This window comes from Lolium perenne, chromosome 4, assembly GCF_019359855.2.
Source record: "Lolium perenne isolate Kyuss_39 chromosome 4, Kyuss_2.0, whole genome shotgun sequence".
NCBI classification, from domain to species: Eukaryota; Viridiplantae; Streptophyta; class Magnoliopsida; order Poales; family Poaceae; genus Lolium; species Lolium perenne.
In genome coordinates, this window is record NC_067247.2 from 277,628,999 (window position 1) to 277,646,833 (window position 17,835).

At 45.5% G+C, this 17,835-nt stretch overlaps 1 protein-coding gene across 2 annotated transcripts; it reads right to left on the reverse strand.

Annotated features, from left to right (window-relative positions):
• Positions 1-13,400: 13,400 nt before the first annotated feature.
• Positions 13,401-17,313, reverse strand: LOC127295487 (protein ETHYLENE-INSENSITIVE 3-like 1a). Of its 2 annotated transcripts, none has more exons than XM_051325445.2 (2): positions 17,174-17,313; positions 13,401-15,648 (listed from the first exon to the last, which is right to left on the reverse strand). In XM_051325445.2, the coding sequence occupies exon 2, from the start codon at positions 15,564-15,566 to the stop codon at positions 13,665-13,667; it is 1,902 nt and encodes a 633-aa protein (XP_051181405.1). In that variant the 5' UTR covers positions 15,567-15,648; positions 17,174-17,313; the 3' UTR covers positions 13,401-13,664. The 2 variants fall into 2 exon arrangements, with proteins under 2 accessions (XP_051181405.1, XP_051181406.1); XM_051325446.2 differs by having other exon boundaries at positions 17,179-17,305.
• Positions 17,314-17,835: the final 522 nt, after the last annotated feature.

Sequence of the window (17,835 nt, forward strand, 5' to 3'; positions counted from 1 at the left end):
AGCACATTACAAGAATAAGAAAAATTGACATGTCACCTCTCATGTATTATGGCCAATTTTACAAATCTTTGAGCAAGACCATTTGAAATGGTTTCAAGGGTTTGAAAATGTTTCTAAACTAATAAGAATCACATTAGAGTCAAGAAAAGTCAAATCGAATGGAGAGAAATCAAATAGTAAGATAAGTCCATTTTCACTCACATACACATAGGGCCAATTTATCAAATCTTGACCTAGCCACCTCCATTGCTTCAAAATGGTTTGAACCTTTCACCTAACTCAATCCAACACCAAATAAACCTCACTCTTGTCAAAATGAAGCAAAGAGAAATAAAAGAATATAAGTGAGAAAATCACAAAACCCTCACTTATGGCTTATGCCATTTTTATAAATTTTGACCCTAAACCATTTTGATCTTCACCATTAGTTGAATAAGGTTACTAAGCATTTATTACAACTTTTTGAATCAAAGAAACACAATTCAAATCAAATCCAAACTCAAAATTGGCTCACATACAATAATGGTCAAATCTGCCATTTATATTCTGGTCACTACTTTGAGCCTCTCTATTTCAAGTTTTTCAAACTAAACTTTCCCAACTCTTTGCATGTCATCCAAGAGCACATCAAGGTGAACAACTTTGGTGAAGAGCACCATACCAAAATCATCTTTGATCAATAACTAGGCTCATGCAAAGTTGAGACTTTTTATTATGATCAACAATCTCACTTTGTCACCTTTTGCAATTCTTTGATTTTTAAAATTCCACCACCACACATAGTTGTCTCTGGTCATTTACAACTCAACCAAACCAACCACTCTCAGTTTTTAAAACTATTGGAGCTCAACCAAATTTGGACAAAATTTGTGAAATGCAAATAGGGAACTATTTGACACTATTTCAAATAGTGTCCTACACCCAACCCTAAGTCCCTAAACCTCTCTACCCTGTCCCCTTGTCCCCTCTCTGCCTCACCACCCACAGAAACCCTAAAGGAGCAAGCTTAGCTTGCATGTACATGGCCATGCCGGCCATGTTCCTCCTCTTCTTCTCTCCTTCCTCCCCAGCTCTGGCCACCTTGTCCTCTGGCTCCACCTCACCTCCCTAGTGCAGCCTATGCCAACCCTGGTCGGAGAAGATGCCGAGGATGGCCGGAATTCGCGCGCCCAAATCTCCCCAGGCATGCCGATCACGGCGTGGACACGCCCCAGCGCGCCCGTGGACAGGCCCTGGCCACGAGTCGCCTAGCCGCAGCACACCTCCCCTGGACCCCCTCTCTGCGCCACGAGCTCCGCCACCTCGCCAGGACCCCGCCAGACACGTGTCGTGCCCCGCGCAAGCGCCGTAGCCGTCGACACCGTCGCCGTTTTCCCGCGAACGCCGCCGCAGACCTGGACGCAATGCATCGCCACCAGACCGTCCCCCACCTAGCTAGCAAGCGCTCTAGCACCGCCATGATCTCGCCTACCTCGCGCGCCCCCTAGTTTGCCCCTTCGTTCCCTGGAACGACCTCGTCGTCGTCGACCCTTCACAGCACCCGCCGGCCTCCTCGCCCTCCTATAAATAGAGCTCCCCCGCCCCTTCTTCCTTCACATCATCTGCTCCCCTACCTCTCGTCGACCTCCTCGAGCCCTTGCTCCTCCACATTGTCCACTCCATCGCCGGAATTTCACCGGAGCAGCCCGCCAGCACCCTGCACGCTCGCCGACGATCCCGAGCACCTCTGGAGCCGCCACGACCCTCGCTGAGCTCGCCGTTGTCTTCCACCTCGATCGCCCGCCTCGCCGAGCCTCGCCATAGCCCAGGTGAGCGGCCGTCGACCCTCAGTGCCACCGGTAGGGTTTGAGCTCGTCGCCCTTCTGTCGTGGAAGGTGACGACCCTTAGCCGCTCGATTGGCTTTTAATCCAACGGCTCATATCGCTGCGTACCGGTTCGGGTTTTAAAACCCACTGACGCATGGGGTCCGCTGTCAGGCGGCCCGCTGCGCACTGGAGCACAGCTGGGCCGGCCCGTTTAGTTTCCCGCGCAGCCCTTTTCGTTTGAATTTGTTAAAAACAATTAAACCCAAATTTAAATACTGGTGCCTTGCTAGAAATCAAATATCTCCAATTCTACTTGGCCAAATTTTACCAATTTTATACCGTTGGAAAGCTAGTGAAATTATCTATCAAATGCCACTAGTCCCATCTAAAAATTAATTGTAGAATTAATCTGACAAAAAGAACAAGTCAGGGACTTTTGCACATTCAAATAATTCTTAAAAATCAACCAAAATAGATATTAAGTTAATTCAAACTCCAATAGCTCACATTTGACTTACACTAATTGTTTATGCAAGAAAATGCTAGGGTCACTTTGCATGATCATGCCCTAGTTTAAGTAATGGATAATATGGCTAGTTTAACTAGTTGATCTTGTCCAAAACTATTAAGTAATTCATATGAAGTCTTATACTTCATTTAAATCTTGTCTCAAATGAATTCATGTGAAGTTTGGACCCCTGGTCCAAACTCTCTTATATGAAGTACTTAGAGATTTAAAGCCTATGTAGTGTTATAAAATGGCATGAGGTACTCTACCTCATTTAAATCAATTTCTCAAATGATGATGATGAATGGTTGACTTGAGTCAACATGATTTCATGTATGATTGTTTGAGAAATTAAATCTTAAGAAGATTTCAATGAGAGAAAAGTATTTCTCAAGAACCATATGGAAATTATCATTTACATATGTAAGGAGAGGAAATTATTTTTCCTCAAGCAACACAACCAATGCACCCTAATTGTAGAAATTGTGTGAATAGAATAGTTGGTGTAAATACAAGTGATGTTTAGAATAGCCAATGAATTGTTGATGATGTTAAATCACCTCAATGGTAGTTGTTAACCTAGTTACAACTATGGGTTAAATCATATGAGAGGTTTTCCTCTCATTTAAATCTTGGTCTCAAGTAATTCAATATGAGGTAGTGACCATGGTCTATGTAATCTCATATTGAGTATTTGGTGACATTAAATCACTACCATGTTAGGATTAAATTGTATGAGGTATGGAACCTCATTTAAATCATTTCTTAAATGATGAGTATGAAGAGGTTGACTTTGGTCAACCTAGGTCATATATTGTTCATGAGAGAAATTAAATCTTAATAAGATAATGAGAGGAAATTTTTTCTCTAAGTAATTAAAAGTAACACCTAAGTTAGTATGAGAGGAAAATATTTGTCTTAAAATAAGGAAGGAACACATCCACCCACTTAATAGTAAGGTGTGATGCTAGTTTAAGTTGGGTACATCATGTGTGTGCTTAGTTTAGTATGTAAGTTTGGTATGATGATTGTGTACCCCGCATTCGTATTTTAGACGCTAGTACCGGAGACCATCAGGAAGAGGAGGACTTCTACAAAGAGGAAGGAGAAGAGAACTTGGACCCCCACTTCAACCAAGGCAAGCTGATATTATTGCAAGCTATTACCCATGCAAGCTAATATTCTTGCAAGCTAACACCCATGCAAGCTAGATTTTTGCAAGTTATATGGTTGTGAGCTAATATTCTTGCAAGATACCAAAGTGCAAAGCCCCTTGGGGCAAGGCACCATGAATCTTACCTTTTCTTACATAAGCCTATCCCAAGTTTATACATTACAAGTTTTTACTTGTTTTATCAATAAGCTGCTTTTATAGTTAACTTTGGTCAGAGTAAAGAAGTTTACTAGAGTAGTAAAGTTAGCAAGTTATTACCAATGCAAGCTAGATTGATGCAAACCATTTTGGTTGAAAGACAATACTCTTGCAAAGTGCAAAGCTCTCTATGAGCAAGGCATTCCCCTATTTACTTTATGCTTACGATCCTATTTCCCAGTTTTACCTTACAAGCTTTATTTACTTTGGTTTATCAAAGTACCTTTTTGATTTATGATTCACTTGGTTAGTATTGGATTAGTACAAGAGTATCAAGTTAAGCCTAGAAGCAAAACAAAGTACTTAGCACCCCATCATACTTAGATGCTAGTGCTAAATTAAAGATGACTAGTCTAGATGGGAACAAGTGTGTATGAAATGACTTTGAAAACCTTGGAATGATGAGTCATTCTATTGAAAGATTTTGAAGGTGGATATGACTGGTGAATGACTTGGTGAATTTTACAAAAACACTGATGGTTGGGTTCAGATGCGATACCATTCCAATTTTACAAGTACCCCCACAATACCTGAATCTGGGTAGGGCTTAACCGGAAGTTTGTGTGTCTTAGTATGGGTTCCCTCTAAACAAGTGTCATCGGGGTTATACCGAAAGCTGCCTCTACAACAAAGGAAATGAGATGATATGACGCGAAATGAGGTGAATGTACGGCCCAAGCCCTGTGCAGTTCCCAGGTTGACCGTTGGTCTTCACTGGGAGGCCAAGCTCATGGGGAGAGGTGCCTATACTAGGGTATGTAAATGAAAGGTTAGGATTGGTAGTTCGCGTACTGCGTACGATAAATCAGGGCCAGTTACCCCTGACGAGCTATTGCAATTGTTGTGGCACAAGTGTACAACCTCTGCAGAGTTAAACCTATTCGAATAGCCGCGTCCTCGGTTATGGACAGTTGGAAAGGCCATACTGCTCCGTCATCAGAACTTTTCGAGAACTATGAATGGTGAAGGGTGACTTGTGAATTTGAACTTGAAAGGTGACGTTGACTTTGAATCACAGCGGAATTGTGGGAATGACACTAATGTTCCCATTTGAGTTAGTTAGCACATAAAGAGTTGTTTACAAAAATGTTTGTGAACTAAAATTGGCTTTATGCAAAATAAACTAGATCTTAGCACCCCTTACTAGAATTGTTAGCACTTACATTAGTATTAGTTTGCGAGTACTTTAAAGTACTCACGGCTGTGTCCCTGGCTATTCAAATGGCCAGACTATGAAGAGGAGCAGAACGATCAAGATGATGACCAGCAGGACGCCTACGACAACTAGGGAATCTTCTGACGTCAGACGTTGGCCTGTGGACTAGCGAGTCCCTTCTACTTTACGCTTCCGCTATGAAACTATGAACTTTGTGTATATTGATCAATAGATCAACTATTTGTGTAAAATGGATCATGTGATCTCTATTTGTAAGATGACTATGGTATGTAATGAATGATGACTTATGATATTCAACTGTTATGTCTCGCAACAACAATATTCCTGGGATTGCGATGTATGGCATAACAGGCATCTGGACTTAAAAATCCGGGTGTTGACATCTCTCTAAGGTCTAGATATTTTCTAGTAAGGGTTTGAACAACAAGGAAGACAGTGTAGAGTCTTATAATGCTTGCAATATGTTTTTATGTGAGTTTTGCTGTACCGGTTCATACTTGTGTTTGCTTCAAACAACCTTGCTAGCATAAGCCTTGTATTGAGAGGGATTACTTCTCGTGCATCCAAAATCCTTGAGCCAAAAACTATGCCATTTGTGTCCACCATACCTACCTACTACATGGTATTACTCTGCCATTCCAAAGTAAATTGCTTGAGTGCTACCTTTAAAATTCCATTCCTTTGTCTTTGCAATATATAGCTCATGGGAAAAATAGCTTAAAAACTATTGTGGTATTGAATATGTACTTATGTATCTTATTTCCTAATAAGTTGCTTGTTGAGCGATAACCATGTTCCTGGGGACGCCATCAACTATCCTTTGTTGAATATCATGTGAGTTGCTATGCATGTTCGTCTTGTCTGAAGTAAGGGTGATTTATCATGAGTTGAATGGTTTGAGCATGCATATTGTTAGAGAAGAACATTGGGCCGCTAACTAAAGCCATGATCCATGGTGGAAGTTTCAGTTTTGGACAACAATCATCAATCTCTTATGAGAATATTATTTTTTGTTGAATGCTTATGCATTAAAGAGAAGTCCATTATCTGTTGTCTATGTTGTCCCGGTATGGATGTCTAAGTTGAGAATAATCAAAAGCGAGAAATACAATGTGAGCTTTCTCCTTAGACCTTTGTACAGGCGGCATAGAGGTACCCCTTTGTGATACTTGGTTAAAACATATGTATTGCGATGATAATCCATGTAAATCCAAGCTAATTAGGACAAGGTGCGGGCACTATTGGTAATCTATGCATGAGGCTTGCAACTTGTAGGATATCTTATACATAATACATATGCTTTATTACTACCGTTGACAAAATTGTTTCTTGTTTTCAAAATAAAAGCTCTAGCACAAATATAGCAATCCATGCTTCCCTCTTCGAAGGGCCTTTCTTTTACTTTCATGTGTAGTCAGTTTACCCACTTCCTTCCATCTTAGAAGCAAACACTTGTGTTAACTGTGCATTGATTCTTACATACTTGCATATTTGCATTCATTATATTACTTTGTATTGACAATATCCATGAGATATACATGTTGAAGTTGAAAGCAACCGCTGAAACTTATATCTTCCTTTGTGTTGCTTCAATGCCTTTACTTTGAATTTACTGCTTTATGAGTTAACTCTCATGCAAGACTTATTGATGCTTGTTTTGAAAGTACTATTCATGAAAAGTCTTTGCTATATGATTCAGTTGTTTAACCATTGTCTTTACCATTGCTTTGAATCGCTGCATTCATTACATGTGCTTACAATAGTATTGATCAAGATTATGATAGCATGTCACTTCAGAAATTATCTTTGTTATCGTTTACCTACTCGGGGACGAGTAGGAACTAAGCTTGGGGATGCTGATACGTCTCCAACGTATCGATAATTTCTTATGTTCCATGCTTGTTTTATGACAATACCTATATGTTTTATACACACTTTATGTCATATTTATGCATTTTCCGGCACTAACCTATTAACAAGATGCCGAAGAGCCAGTTGTTGTTTTCTGCTGTTTTTGGTTTCAGAAATCCTAGTAAGGAAATATTCTCGGAATTGGACGAAATCAACGCCCAGGGTCTTATTTTTCCACGAAGCTTCCATAAGTCCGAAAGGGAAACGAAGTGGGGCGACGAGGCGACGCCACAGCAGGGCGGCGCGGCCCAGGCCCTGGCCGCGCGGCCCTAGTGTGTGGGTCCCTCGCGTCGCCCCTAAACCTACCCTTCCACCTATAAGAAGCCTTCGTCGATAATAACTCCAGTACCGTGAGCCACGATACGGAAAACCTTCCAGAGATGCCGCCGCTGCCAATCCCATCTCGGGGGATTCAGGATATCGCCTCCGGCACCCTGCCGGAGAGGGGAATCATCTCCCGGAGGACTCTTCACCGCCATGGTCGCCTCCAGAGTGATGTGTGAGTAGTTCACCCCTGGACTATGGGTCCATAGCAGTAGCTAGATGGTTGTCTTCTCCTCATTGTGCTATCATTGTTCGATCTTGTGAGCTGCCTAACATGATCAAGATCATCTATTTGTAATGCTACATGTTGCGTTTGTTGGGATCCGATGAATATGGAATGCTATGTTATGTTGATTATCAATCTATCATCTATGTGTTGTTTATGATCTTGCATGCTCTCCGTTATTAGTAGAGGCTCTGGCCAAGTCGTTACTTGTAACTCCAAGAGGGAGTATTTATGCTCGATAGTGGGTTCATGCCTCCATTAAATATGGGACAGTGACAGAAAGTTATAAGGTTGTGGATGTGATGTTGCCACTAGGGATAAAACATCAATGCTATGTCTAAGGATATTTGTGTTGATTACATTACGCACCATACTTAATGCAATTATCTGTTGTTTGTAACTTAATACTGGAAGGGGTGCGGACGCTAACCCGAAGGTGGACTTTTTAGGCATAGATGCATGCTGGATAGCGGTCTATGTACTTTGTCGTAATGCCCAATTGAATTTCACACTACTCATCATAACATGTATGTGCATTGTCATGCCATCTTTATTTGTCAATTGCCCAACTGTAATTTGTTCACCCAACATGCTATTTATCTTATGGAGAGACACCACTAGTGAACTGTGGACCCCGGTCCATTCTTTACATCGAATACAATCTACTGCAATACTTGTTCTTACTGTTTTCTGCAAACATCATCATCCACACTATACATCCAATCCTTTGTTACAGCAAGCCGGTGAGATTGACAACCTCACTGTCACGTTGGGGCAAAGTAATTTGGTTGTGTTGTGCAGGTTCCACGTTGTCGCCGGAATCCCTGGTGTTGCGCCGCACTACACTCCGCCACCATCAACCTTCAACGTGCATCTTGGCTCCTGCTAGTTCGATAAACCTTGGTTTCTTACTGAGGGAAAACTTGCTGCTGTACGCATCACACCTTCCTCTTGGGGTTCCCAACGGACGCGTGTTGTACGCGTATCAGCGTTATTCCGAAATGTGGCTGAGTTTCTCCAATCCTGGGGGGAGAAAAGAGTGGGGAACGTGAAGCTCAAGATCACAATGGCGAATATCTTGATCCCTCGGCTTGATGTGGCGCAAGAATCGAGGAGTCTTTCGCCCGCCGAAAGTTGGCTGAGGAGAACGATTAAGCAGGTGGTGCTAGGGCTTGCCTCCCTTGAGCGCACTATAGCAAGGCAAAGGTCGAGAGTGAGGTGGCTGCAGGAGGGAGATGCAAACACGAAGCTTTTTCACGTAGTGGCGAACGGAAGAAGAAGAACCAAAAATTTCATTTCAGCGGTTCGAGTTGAGGGGGAGTTGGTAACAATCCAGGAGAGGAAGAACGAGGTGTTCACGGAGGCTTACATGAATCTGATTGGGAGAATCCAAAATAGGGCACACAGTTTGAACCTGGAGGCTTTGGATATCCCGGCAGTGGATCTTCAGGAGCTAGAGGCGATGTTCTCTGAGGAGGAAGTTTGGAACACAATCCGGGAGGTGCCCCTGGATAAGGCGCCGGGCCCGGATGGGTTTACATGAGCATTCTACCAGAGAGCATGGTCGGTCATTAAGTCGGATATCCTGGTGGGTCTGATGAAACTGGGAGTTGGAGATGGAAAAGGTTTCGCAAGGCTAAACCGTGCATATATTACACTAATCCCAAAGAGGCCAGAGGCTGAGGAGACAAAAGATTTCAGACCCATTAGCCTGGTACACAGCTTCGCCAAGCTGTTCTCCAAGATGGTGACCAATCGGTTAAGACCAAGATTGGGGGAGTTAGTGAGTATGAACCAATCAGCGTTCATCAAAAAGAGGAGCCTACATGACAACTTTGTCCTGGTGAGACAAGTTGCAAGGAAGATCAACATGAGGCCAAACACGGGAGTGCTTATAAAACTAGATTTGGCAAGGGCCTTTGATTCTATCTCATGGAGTTTCCTTTTTGAGGTGCTGAGGAGAATGGGGTTTGGAGAGAGATTCCTCAAATGGATTGCACTTCTGTTATACACCGCAAATACCAAAGTGCTGGTAAATGGAGTGCCAGGAGACATGATTTACCATGGGCGTGGGATGAGAAAAGGAGATCCCACATCTCCCATGCTTTTTGTGGCAGCGATGGAGAGACCCTAACGGCAATTATGAAGAGGGCGGTGCAGGCAAACCTTTTTGGCAACCTAGCAGCCATCGCGCCATTACATAGGATCTCAATCTATGCGGACGATGTGGTGCTCTTCATTAAGCCGGAGTTCCAGGAGTTGTGGGTGGTGAAACATATTCTCAACATGTTTGGAGAAGCCTCGGGGCTACAAGTGAATCTCAGGAAAACCACACACAATCATCAGAGGCTCGGAGGAGCAGGAGGAGATAACAACACGGATCTTAGGATGTGAGTTGGCGAAGTTCCGTATCAAGTATTTGGGACTCCAGCTTGCCTTGAGACCCCTCACCAAGGCAGAATGGCAACCTCTCATGGACCAAGTGGTTAAGAGTGTGTCGGCGTGGCAGAGAGGGCTGATACGAAGAGAGGGATGGCTGGTTCTCATTAATTTTGTGGTGGCGGCAAGGGCGGTCCACCATTTGATGGTAGCAGAAGCGCCGGCATGGTTACTCGAGGAGGTCAACAAATGGATGCGGGCTTTCCTATGGGCAGGAAAAGAGGAGGTGCATGGTGGGCAATGTTTAGTAGCCTGGAGAAGCATATGCAAACCGAGAGAATTTGGAGGCTTGGGGATTAAAAACATCAGGCTGCAAGGTCTAGCTTGAGAGTCCGCTGGCAGTGGTTACGACGTACGGATCCAGATAGGCCGTGGCATGGCCTGCCAGATCTACATGACAAGGAGGCAGCCGGAGTGTTCCAGAGTCTAGCCAGGTTCGTAGTGGGGGATGGTCATAAGACTCTCTTCTGGAGGGACAGATGGATAAGTGGGTATACAGCTGAGGAGATTGCACCGGAAGTGTTTGCGAGGGTGCCGCCAGATGTAAAAATCGTCGTATGGTAGTTGAGGCCTTGACAGAGAATGACTGGATAGATGACCTGCAGGGCGATATGACCGGGGAGCTATGGGAGATCTGTTTGAGACTTTGGGAAGAGGTTGAGACGGTGGAGAGGGATGGGTCCATGCCGGACCAGATCTTGTGGAAAGGGTCGAATTTGGGTGAGTATTCGGCTAAGAGCACCTATCGGCTGCTTTGCCAAGGCAGTGTGAGATGGACCATGTGCAAGCCGGTATGGAAATCGTTTGCACCGATGAAGTGTAAGATCTTCATTTGGTTGGCGTTAAAGTACAGACTTTGGACCTCAAATAGGAGAGCACGACATGGGCTGCAGGAGCATTCGGATACCTGCTTCACTTGTTTGCAGGCGGAGGACAAAGTGGATCACATTCTGGCACAATGTCCATATGCGAGACAAGTGTGGTGTGAGGTGCTAAGGAGTGTCGGACTTACCTTCCCCGACCCAGGAGGGGTGGGAGAGTTGGAGAGGTGGTGGATGGAAGCCCGAAAGAGAACCAAGAAGCTCGACAGGAAGAGATTTGACTCTTTGGTCATCAACACGTCTTGGTCGCTTTGGAAGCAAAGGAACGCCAGGGCTTTTGGCAATGAACGTGAGCAGAAGACCCTCACCCAAACACTAGAGGAGATAAAGGAGGAGTTCCAGCTTTGGGAGAGGGCGAGGAGGGGAGGGAGGGATAGGATAACGCGAGAGTAGGCTTTAGGGAGAGGGGAGGGTTCTGGTGTGAGTGTGTTGCAGCCCTGTTGTATGCAATAGTCTGACTGTTTCTTATAAATTGTCTTTGGCTTCTTCTTCTATAAAGATAAGGCACGCTTTTCGCGTGCTCTCGAAAAAAAAAAGAACTGTTTCATGTCAAAGTTGTTGTAAGCCTCTCCCAATATTTGCTAATTTTCTATTGAACGTTCTAATTTTATTTTTGATTCGCGGTACTAGTTACGGTGTGTGCAGTTGATGATGGCGCTTTTGTTTGGTGCGATTTGTTTCTCACCCTAAAATGGACCAATCAAGACTGTTCTTCAACAGCCAGCTGGATTCATAATTCTGGTTTCCTCCACACGTTTTTATCACCTGATTCTTTCTTATCTTTATGGCCGTTCCGTTAGTGCCACTTGAGAATACTAAACAATGGGTTAGTGGTTTGCTTTCTCCACTCTTTGTTGGCAATTAGCAAGGTTCCTTTCTGCCCAGTTCAAACTTCATACAACTGGTGAACAGAACTAATACTCCGTAAGAATCAATGTACTCTCTGCTTAAGCACATGTTTTAAGTGCATCATTGCTTTAATGTTTTGATCCTTCCTCTCACCATCGTTGCACACATCACCGCACCAAAACAGTACTGCATAGTTTACAGGTTTAGGTTTTGCGGACAATTCTTGGTCAAGAAACTGCAGGCTATAGCTTTCGCGTTCCACAAGAATATCCAAGGGACAAATTGACCGTTTGGAGTCACATAAGCCACTTGTTTTTCTTATATTATCTTGCCATTTCTTTGCTACTATCTTCTTAAGGGTTTCTTAGAGGCAGATTAGGTTGATCTCGAGAACGATTTGGAGCCCACGATGTCCGGATTTTGGTGCCCTCGGAACTCTTGGTCAATGGATTACAACTAACTCAACCGTTAATCCACTGTCAAAAAAATAAGTCAAGCGGTAGCCCTTTTCCACATTGTTTCATTTCACAATAAGAACTTCAGGGTTCTAGTAGTGTCATAAAAGAAGAAGAAAAACCTTCATCGTGGCCATCATGTATCACAGTAAATCACATGATTTAGCAACTTCTTCTCAGCTGTCGGAAGCTGATTGATAAAACTCTTGTCAGTTTCTCATAGCAAGACATACCTACTGAGACCTTAGCCATTCAAGACTTGATCTAAGTGTTCATAGCGTGTGACCCTGAAACGGATCAAGATCCCTGAATCCATTTCCACTTAAAACTTGCAAGAATTTCCAGTGTCTACTCCTAAATTGACTTCATATTGTCGAGTCATTCACCAATGAAAAGTGGGTACTTGCACATTTCAGTACTACCTGGATACAGCTTGGTTGACTTGGGAAAACTATTTCTTAGACAACTTAGGAAGAGTAACACCTAGAATTTAAAGATATGAGGATTAGAACTTAAAAGCATTGGATCATTAAGATTCTTCCAAACAACAATTTCTCATCCTGTGATATTCTTATGCACCTGAATCCTAGCCATGAACAGTTCGAATCGAAAGGTCCTCATCACGCCGATTAATAATACAGTTCATATTTCAAGATCTCCGTATCTATCGCCATGTAAACCAGCAAGGGTTGGCGAGTAATATGTCCTTGTCCTGATCCCCATCTGCATGATAGGGGCGAGCATGTGAGGAGGGATCCATCACAAGTCCCACCACTACCTTGACAGGCTAAGGGATAAGATGCATGGATGATCGGTGCCACCAAGCAATAAAGGCTAGAGGGCTCTTGTGATCAAAGAGAGGACCATCCAATCTATGTTTCTTTCTTTCTAAGATCACCAAGAAAAATGTTATTTATTTATGAGCATCAAAAACACTTCAAAGCATTGTTGGGCTGCCTAACTTTTCTTAGGGTTGCCACTTTGCATTGACCCTCCTTAAGGAAAAGGTAGGATCAAATACTAACTTTATAAGTATCTTGATGTGAAAGTCACTAGATCTCCGGCATGACATAAAAGAAGCAACCGAACAAGAAGGAATGAGGAAACAAATATCTGAGTTGGTATATAGTTCAACATCGACATCTAAGTGGACCTAATCCAGTCGAAATTTCTCCTAGCCTGAGAAACAGATGTAGCTGTCTATTTACCAATTTTGACAAAATTTCCAGGTATGAAAGGTACAGTATCAGGTTGAAAAATATACCCCAACTGGAATCCATTGCAGAAAACATAAGTTCAAACAGAATAGAATAATTTTTCTCTCCTTTTGTCATAAATCATCGGTAGAGAGTTCACACAAGGGAGCAGCAGTTCATACATTCATCACCAATTAAAAGAAACAGAAACAAATACACACACAATCACAAACAATTTGAGAACCAACCAGTCATATGAACAGCATATAACTAACAAATTAAACTAGGAATAAAATTAAGTTTTCATAAGAGGTTCACGAGCTGGATGGACATACATGTATATAACCAGTTCCAAGTACCAGCCTATTTGCAACTACTGCAAAACCTATATGAAAAATTAAGAAAAGACCTATAGAATTACCCAGTTCTTAGGAGGAGACGCTTCCCCATGGAAACACAAGATTGTGCCATGGAGAAATTTAAAAGCTTATGAAGGATTTGAACTCTACAGGTTTATTCTTCAGTAGTACCAATTGGAGCCGTCGTTGTTCTTCTGCGGGTAGTCGACGGCACCGGGCATGGTGAAACCAGAGCCGAACCTGAACTCAGACGCAGCGGTGATGTTGCCCATCTGGCTCCCGAACTGTGTGTCGTCGCGGATGAAGAACTGCTGCTGCGCCGGGGCCTGCTGCTGCTGCTGAATCATGTTACTGACATCATTGAACATACCGTCGCCATTGCCGCCAATTCCATTGCCTTGTCCAAAGAAGCCTTCGTCCATCTGCATCCTCGGGGTGAGAGCATTAGGCCTCTCTATGATGGTGACATCGTCGTTGCCCATGTTCTTGCTGGCGCAGTTGTTGTCATACATGTTCATCAGCTCGGCAATGGACCTCTGGGCGTCCATGGGCACACTGAAATCAAGGTTGTTCAGCGCCTGGTTGGGCTGGTTGTAGGCCGCCGGGAAGACTTGTGGCATTGGTGGTGGCGCCGGCTTGTTCTCAGCGCTCGGCGGGAGCGGATCATTGTACTTGCAGGTGTACTGGTGGCTGTTGCGCGCGTTACGGTCAAGGAATCCGTAGCTGTAGTCGTTGTGTGGGCACTGAAGGTTGTTGCAGGTGTAGACGCGGTTGTTCAGCATCAGCTCAGGCTCGGCGCTCCTCTTCTGAAGGTACTCGACATCAGCGGTCTCCTCCTTGGGCGTGGGCATGAGGAACTTGTCATTCATGATGGCCGCGCCAAGGTTGAACGCGGTTGGATCGGCCATGGCCATCTTGTGGGTGCCTGCCTCGTCGCCCTTGCAGTCGTCGCCGAGGTCTACGTCGTACTCGCTGGAGCTAGCGTTGAACGATATGGCGCTGGCGATGCCGCCGGCTGACGCCGGTGGGCGCGCGCCTGGGTGCAGCCTCATGAACAGCTCCTCTTCCTGCTTGACGACTGCCAGCCAGGTGGAGATCTCCTTGGCAGTCATCTTGTCCTGGAGGCACTTTGACTGGCGGACAAGGCGCCGGATCTTCTCGATGTCCGGCGACATGTGCTTGATCACAGCGGTGAGCACGCTCACCTTCCAAGCCTTCTTGAGGTCATGGGGCTTCTTGTACGGTGGCGGGCCCTGATCCTTGGGGATGCCAAGCTCCGGCCACCACTCCTCTTCGCCTGACGGCCACCACGGCGGAGAGATGCCCTTCTCGAGCGGGAACCTCCGCTGCGGGGGGTCGCAGTGCTGCATGAGCGCCGAGAGCAGCGAGCCGAGCGTGGTGTCCTGCAGCTCCTGCAGCGAGTGCGGGCTGGCGGTGCCGGAGGCGAGCTCGCTCTCGGAGCCCGGCACGGCGTTGTCGGCCTGGTACTTGGCGATGGCGGCCGGGCCGTTCCGGTCGAAGCGGACCTTCTCCTTCCACCAAGCGCGGAGGTTGTCGGAGGCGCCGCTCACCGGCTTGCCCTTCTCCGGGATGATCCCGTACACGAAGCCCTGCGCGCGGCACACCTCCATCATCTTGAGCATGTACTTGAGGATGCCGTCCTGCGCGCGCGACATCTTCTTGCGGCGCGCCTGCTCCTGCGACTGGCGGGGCTTCAGCCCGTCGCCCACTCCGCCGCCGCCGGCCGCCTGCTCCTTGCCGCGGGTCTGCTGCAGCTCCTTGAGGCGCTTGAGCTTCATGCGGTCGCGCCACATGCGGCGCTCCAGCTCCTCGATGTCATCGACGTCGTCGTCGCTGTCGTCGTCCCCGGCGTCCGGGAAGTTGTCCGAGGGCGGGTCGACGAGGTCGCCCTCGCCCATGACGCACTGGTCGCCGGAGGAGGTCTGCGGCATGAGCGAGCCGAAGCCGAGGTTCTTGTCGGCGCCGTTCTGCTGCAAGAGATCCACGAAGTTGTGCACGCCGGAGAACATGCCCTGATCCATCACCAGCCCGCCTCCCATCATGTTTTTTTGTCAAACGTTGACTGCACACCGATCTCGCCAAGTCTTTGCACCTCTGCTTGTACTTGTGGTACTAGTCACCTTCCTGCACAGAAGCAAGCAAAGGGGCTATGTTAATTATAAGAGTTAAAGCTGGAGGGGATTACCGACACTTAGTGTTGCGTCTAAACACAATAACTGGATAACATGTGCAACACGATTGCTTTATAAGGATGTAATTACAGTTAAGAGTAAGCTTAAATCAGTCATAATACCAGTATCTTAATTTGGTAATTAGACGATGACTTAACAAAGACATATCTTCTCCTTAAATATAAACAGCTGGAGTAGTTATCTAAACATCTAGATCTACATAACTGGGAGACAATCATGTGGCCTAGTTTGCCCATTGAAGCAAGAACCGGAAGGCCTAGTTTGCATGGGTTTAGCCAAACAAAATGCGCTTGATCTGATCAGGCCACACAGACAGAGACACCTCTACCATGATCCTCTCAACAAATCGATCAATCAAAAGAAGGCAACGCACGCAACTGGCAGACATCTAACGCAAGATTATCTTCTTCTTTGCTGTTGCATGATCATATCGCACGACGCACGGCATAACTAACAGAAATGGATGCATCACGCGTGATGCATGATCATGACAGACTAATGGAGGAACAAGTCAGAAAAAATTGGAGCATGAAAACATATGTCCACACTCCACACAGGGACAGGGTTTTACCAAAAGAGAGTTGTTAAAATTAAAGTATACACAATTTTTTTTTACCCTTTTTCTATTTGCTGCATATGTTGCTCTGATCCAATCATAGGGGCGCAACCAAAATGATCATCAGAAAACAAGGGGAGAACTTTTCAAGGGAAGAAAAGCCATTTTAATGCAATTATTTGCTTTTACCTAGCCAAACAGGTAGTGACAGTTGGAAACAAGAACATGTGCCCATGTGCTTACCAAAAAGGAATCAAGGCAGTCTACAGAAGGAGGAGGAGAAAAACAGGAGAGGAAAATGGATCAAGCAGGCACCAAAATGGAGAACATATGGAAAGTCTCCTCTCCTAAGAGAATGGAGAAATAAACATTTCCTTCCTGTTCCAAAATTAAATATTTCCATTAACGCTACTAGGCACCACCTATTCCAGGTTTCCCAGAACAGGCCCAAATTAAAACTGTACCTATTGCCCTGGGGAAGAACAAAGATCTCAAACAATATCAGAACATGAGGAAGGAAGAAAGGAAACTCGGGTGTTTGGCTGCTACCGTCCATCCAACTAGAATCCTACAGCGTGTAGTAGAGCTACAAGCTTGGAACTCTACCATGGATTTATCCACTCCTCCGACAGAAAAAAAATCGCCATAGAAAAACGGAAAAGAACAGCGAAAGAAGCACAAAATGGAATTGATAACTACAATCAACTCCAGGAGACCCAAAAATATCTATGAAAAATTACCCGAAAAAACAAAACATGCTAGCGTCGTAGCTAGCCTACCTCAGACCATATAGCCAATCAAGAGCGCAGACAAAACACCATGAAGGGGACAAGCAACAGAGGAAGAAGAAGAAGCATATGCACACATGAACAACTGAAGAAGCAGGGCAGGGAGAGCTCACCTCACCTCTGTGCAGGCCGATCCCCCACTTGCAAATCTTTATCCGCTTTTCTTCACCTTTGCCATGACCTGGGAAGGAGAGGGAGGAAGAGAGGAAACAGGGGCGGGCGGGAGGGAGAAAGAGGGGAGAAGAAGAAGGCACGAGGAGGGGTGAGATCAGATAAGAACAGGGGAGGGAGGGAGGAGACCACGGCGCAAGCGCACAAAAGTAATAGGCGGGCAGCAGGCAAGTGGGTGCGGGTGGAGCTCGCTCGGGCGCAACAGCGACAGGGACCCCCTGGTTTTTATATTACCACACGCACGAACCGCCGCTGTGAACCGCGCTAGCTCGCTCGCTGGTGGTAATATTTTTGTTTAGCCGCGACAGCGCGCCGCCCGGCCTGATCGAGGTTAAAAGAAAAAGAGTGAGTGGCCTCTCCGTCTGTGACACGTGGGGTCCCAGTCGGTGCGTTCCTGCTCCCTTGGGGGCGGGGCATCGGGCTATGCGTAGTTGGAAAACAGGTTTTACCGTTCTACCCTCGCATAGCCTTTGGCCTTGGCTGCCTTGCCATGGTGTGCCTAGGAGGAAGGCCATGATCTTCTGCGCACACTGTAATTCATGGTATCCTTGTGAGGGATGGTCAGAGTGTCACAGACACCCTGCCTTACTGGTCACCGGAGCCG

Excerpts from the sequence above, each read along its gene's own strand:
- LOC127295487 (XM_051325445.2), bottom strand. The coding sequence starts at position 15,566 with ATGATGGGAGGCGGGCTGGTGATGGATCAGGGCATGTTCTCCGGCGTG.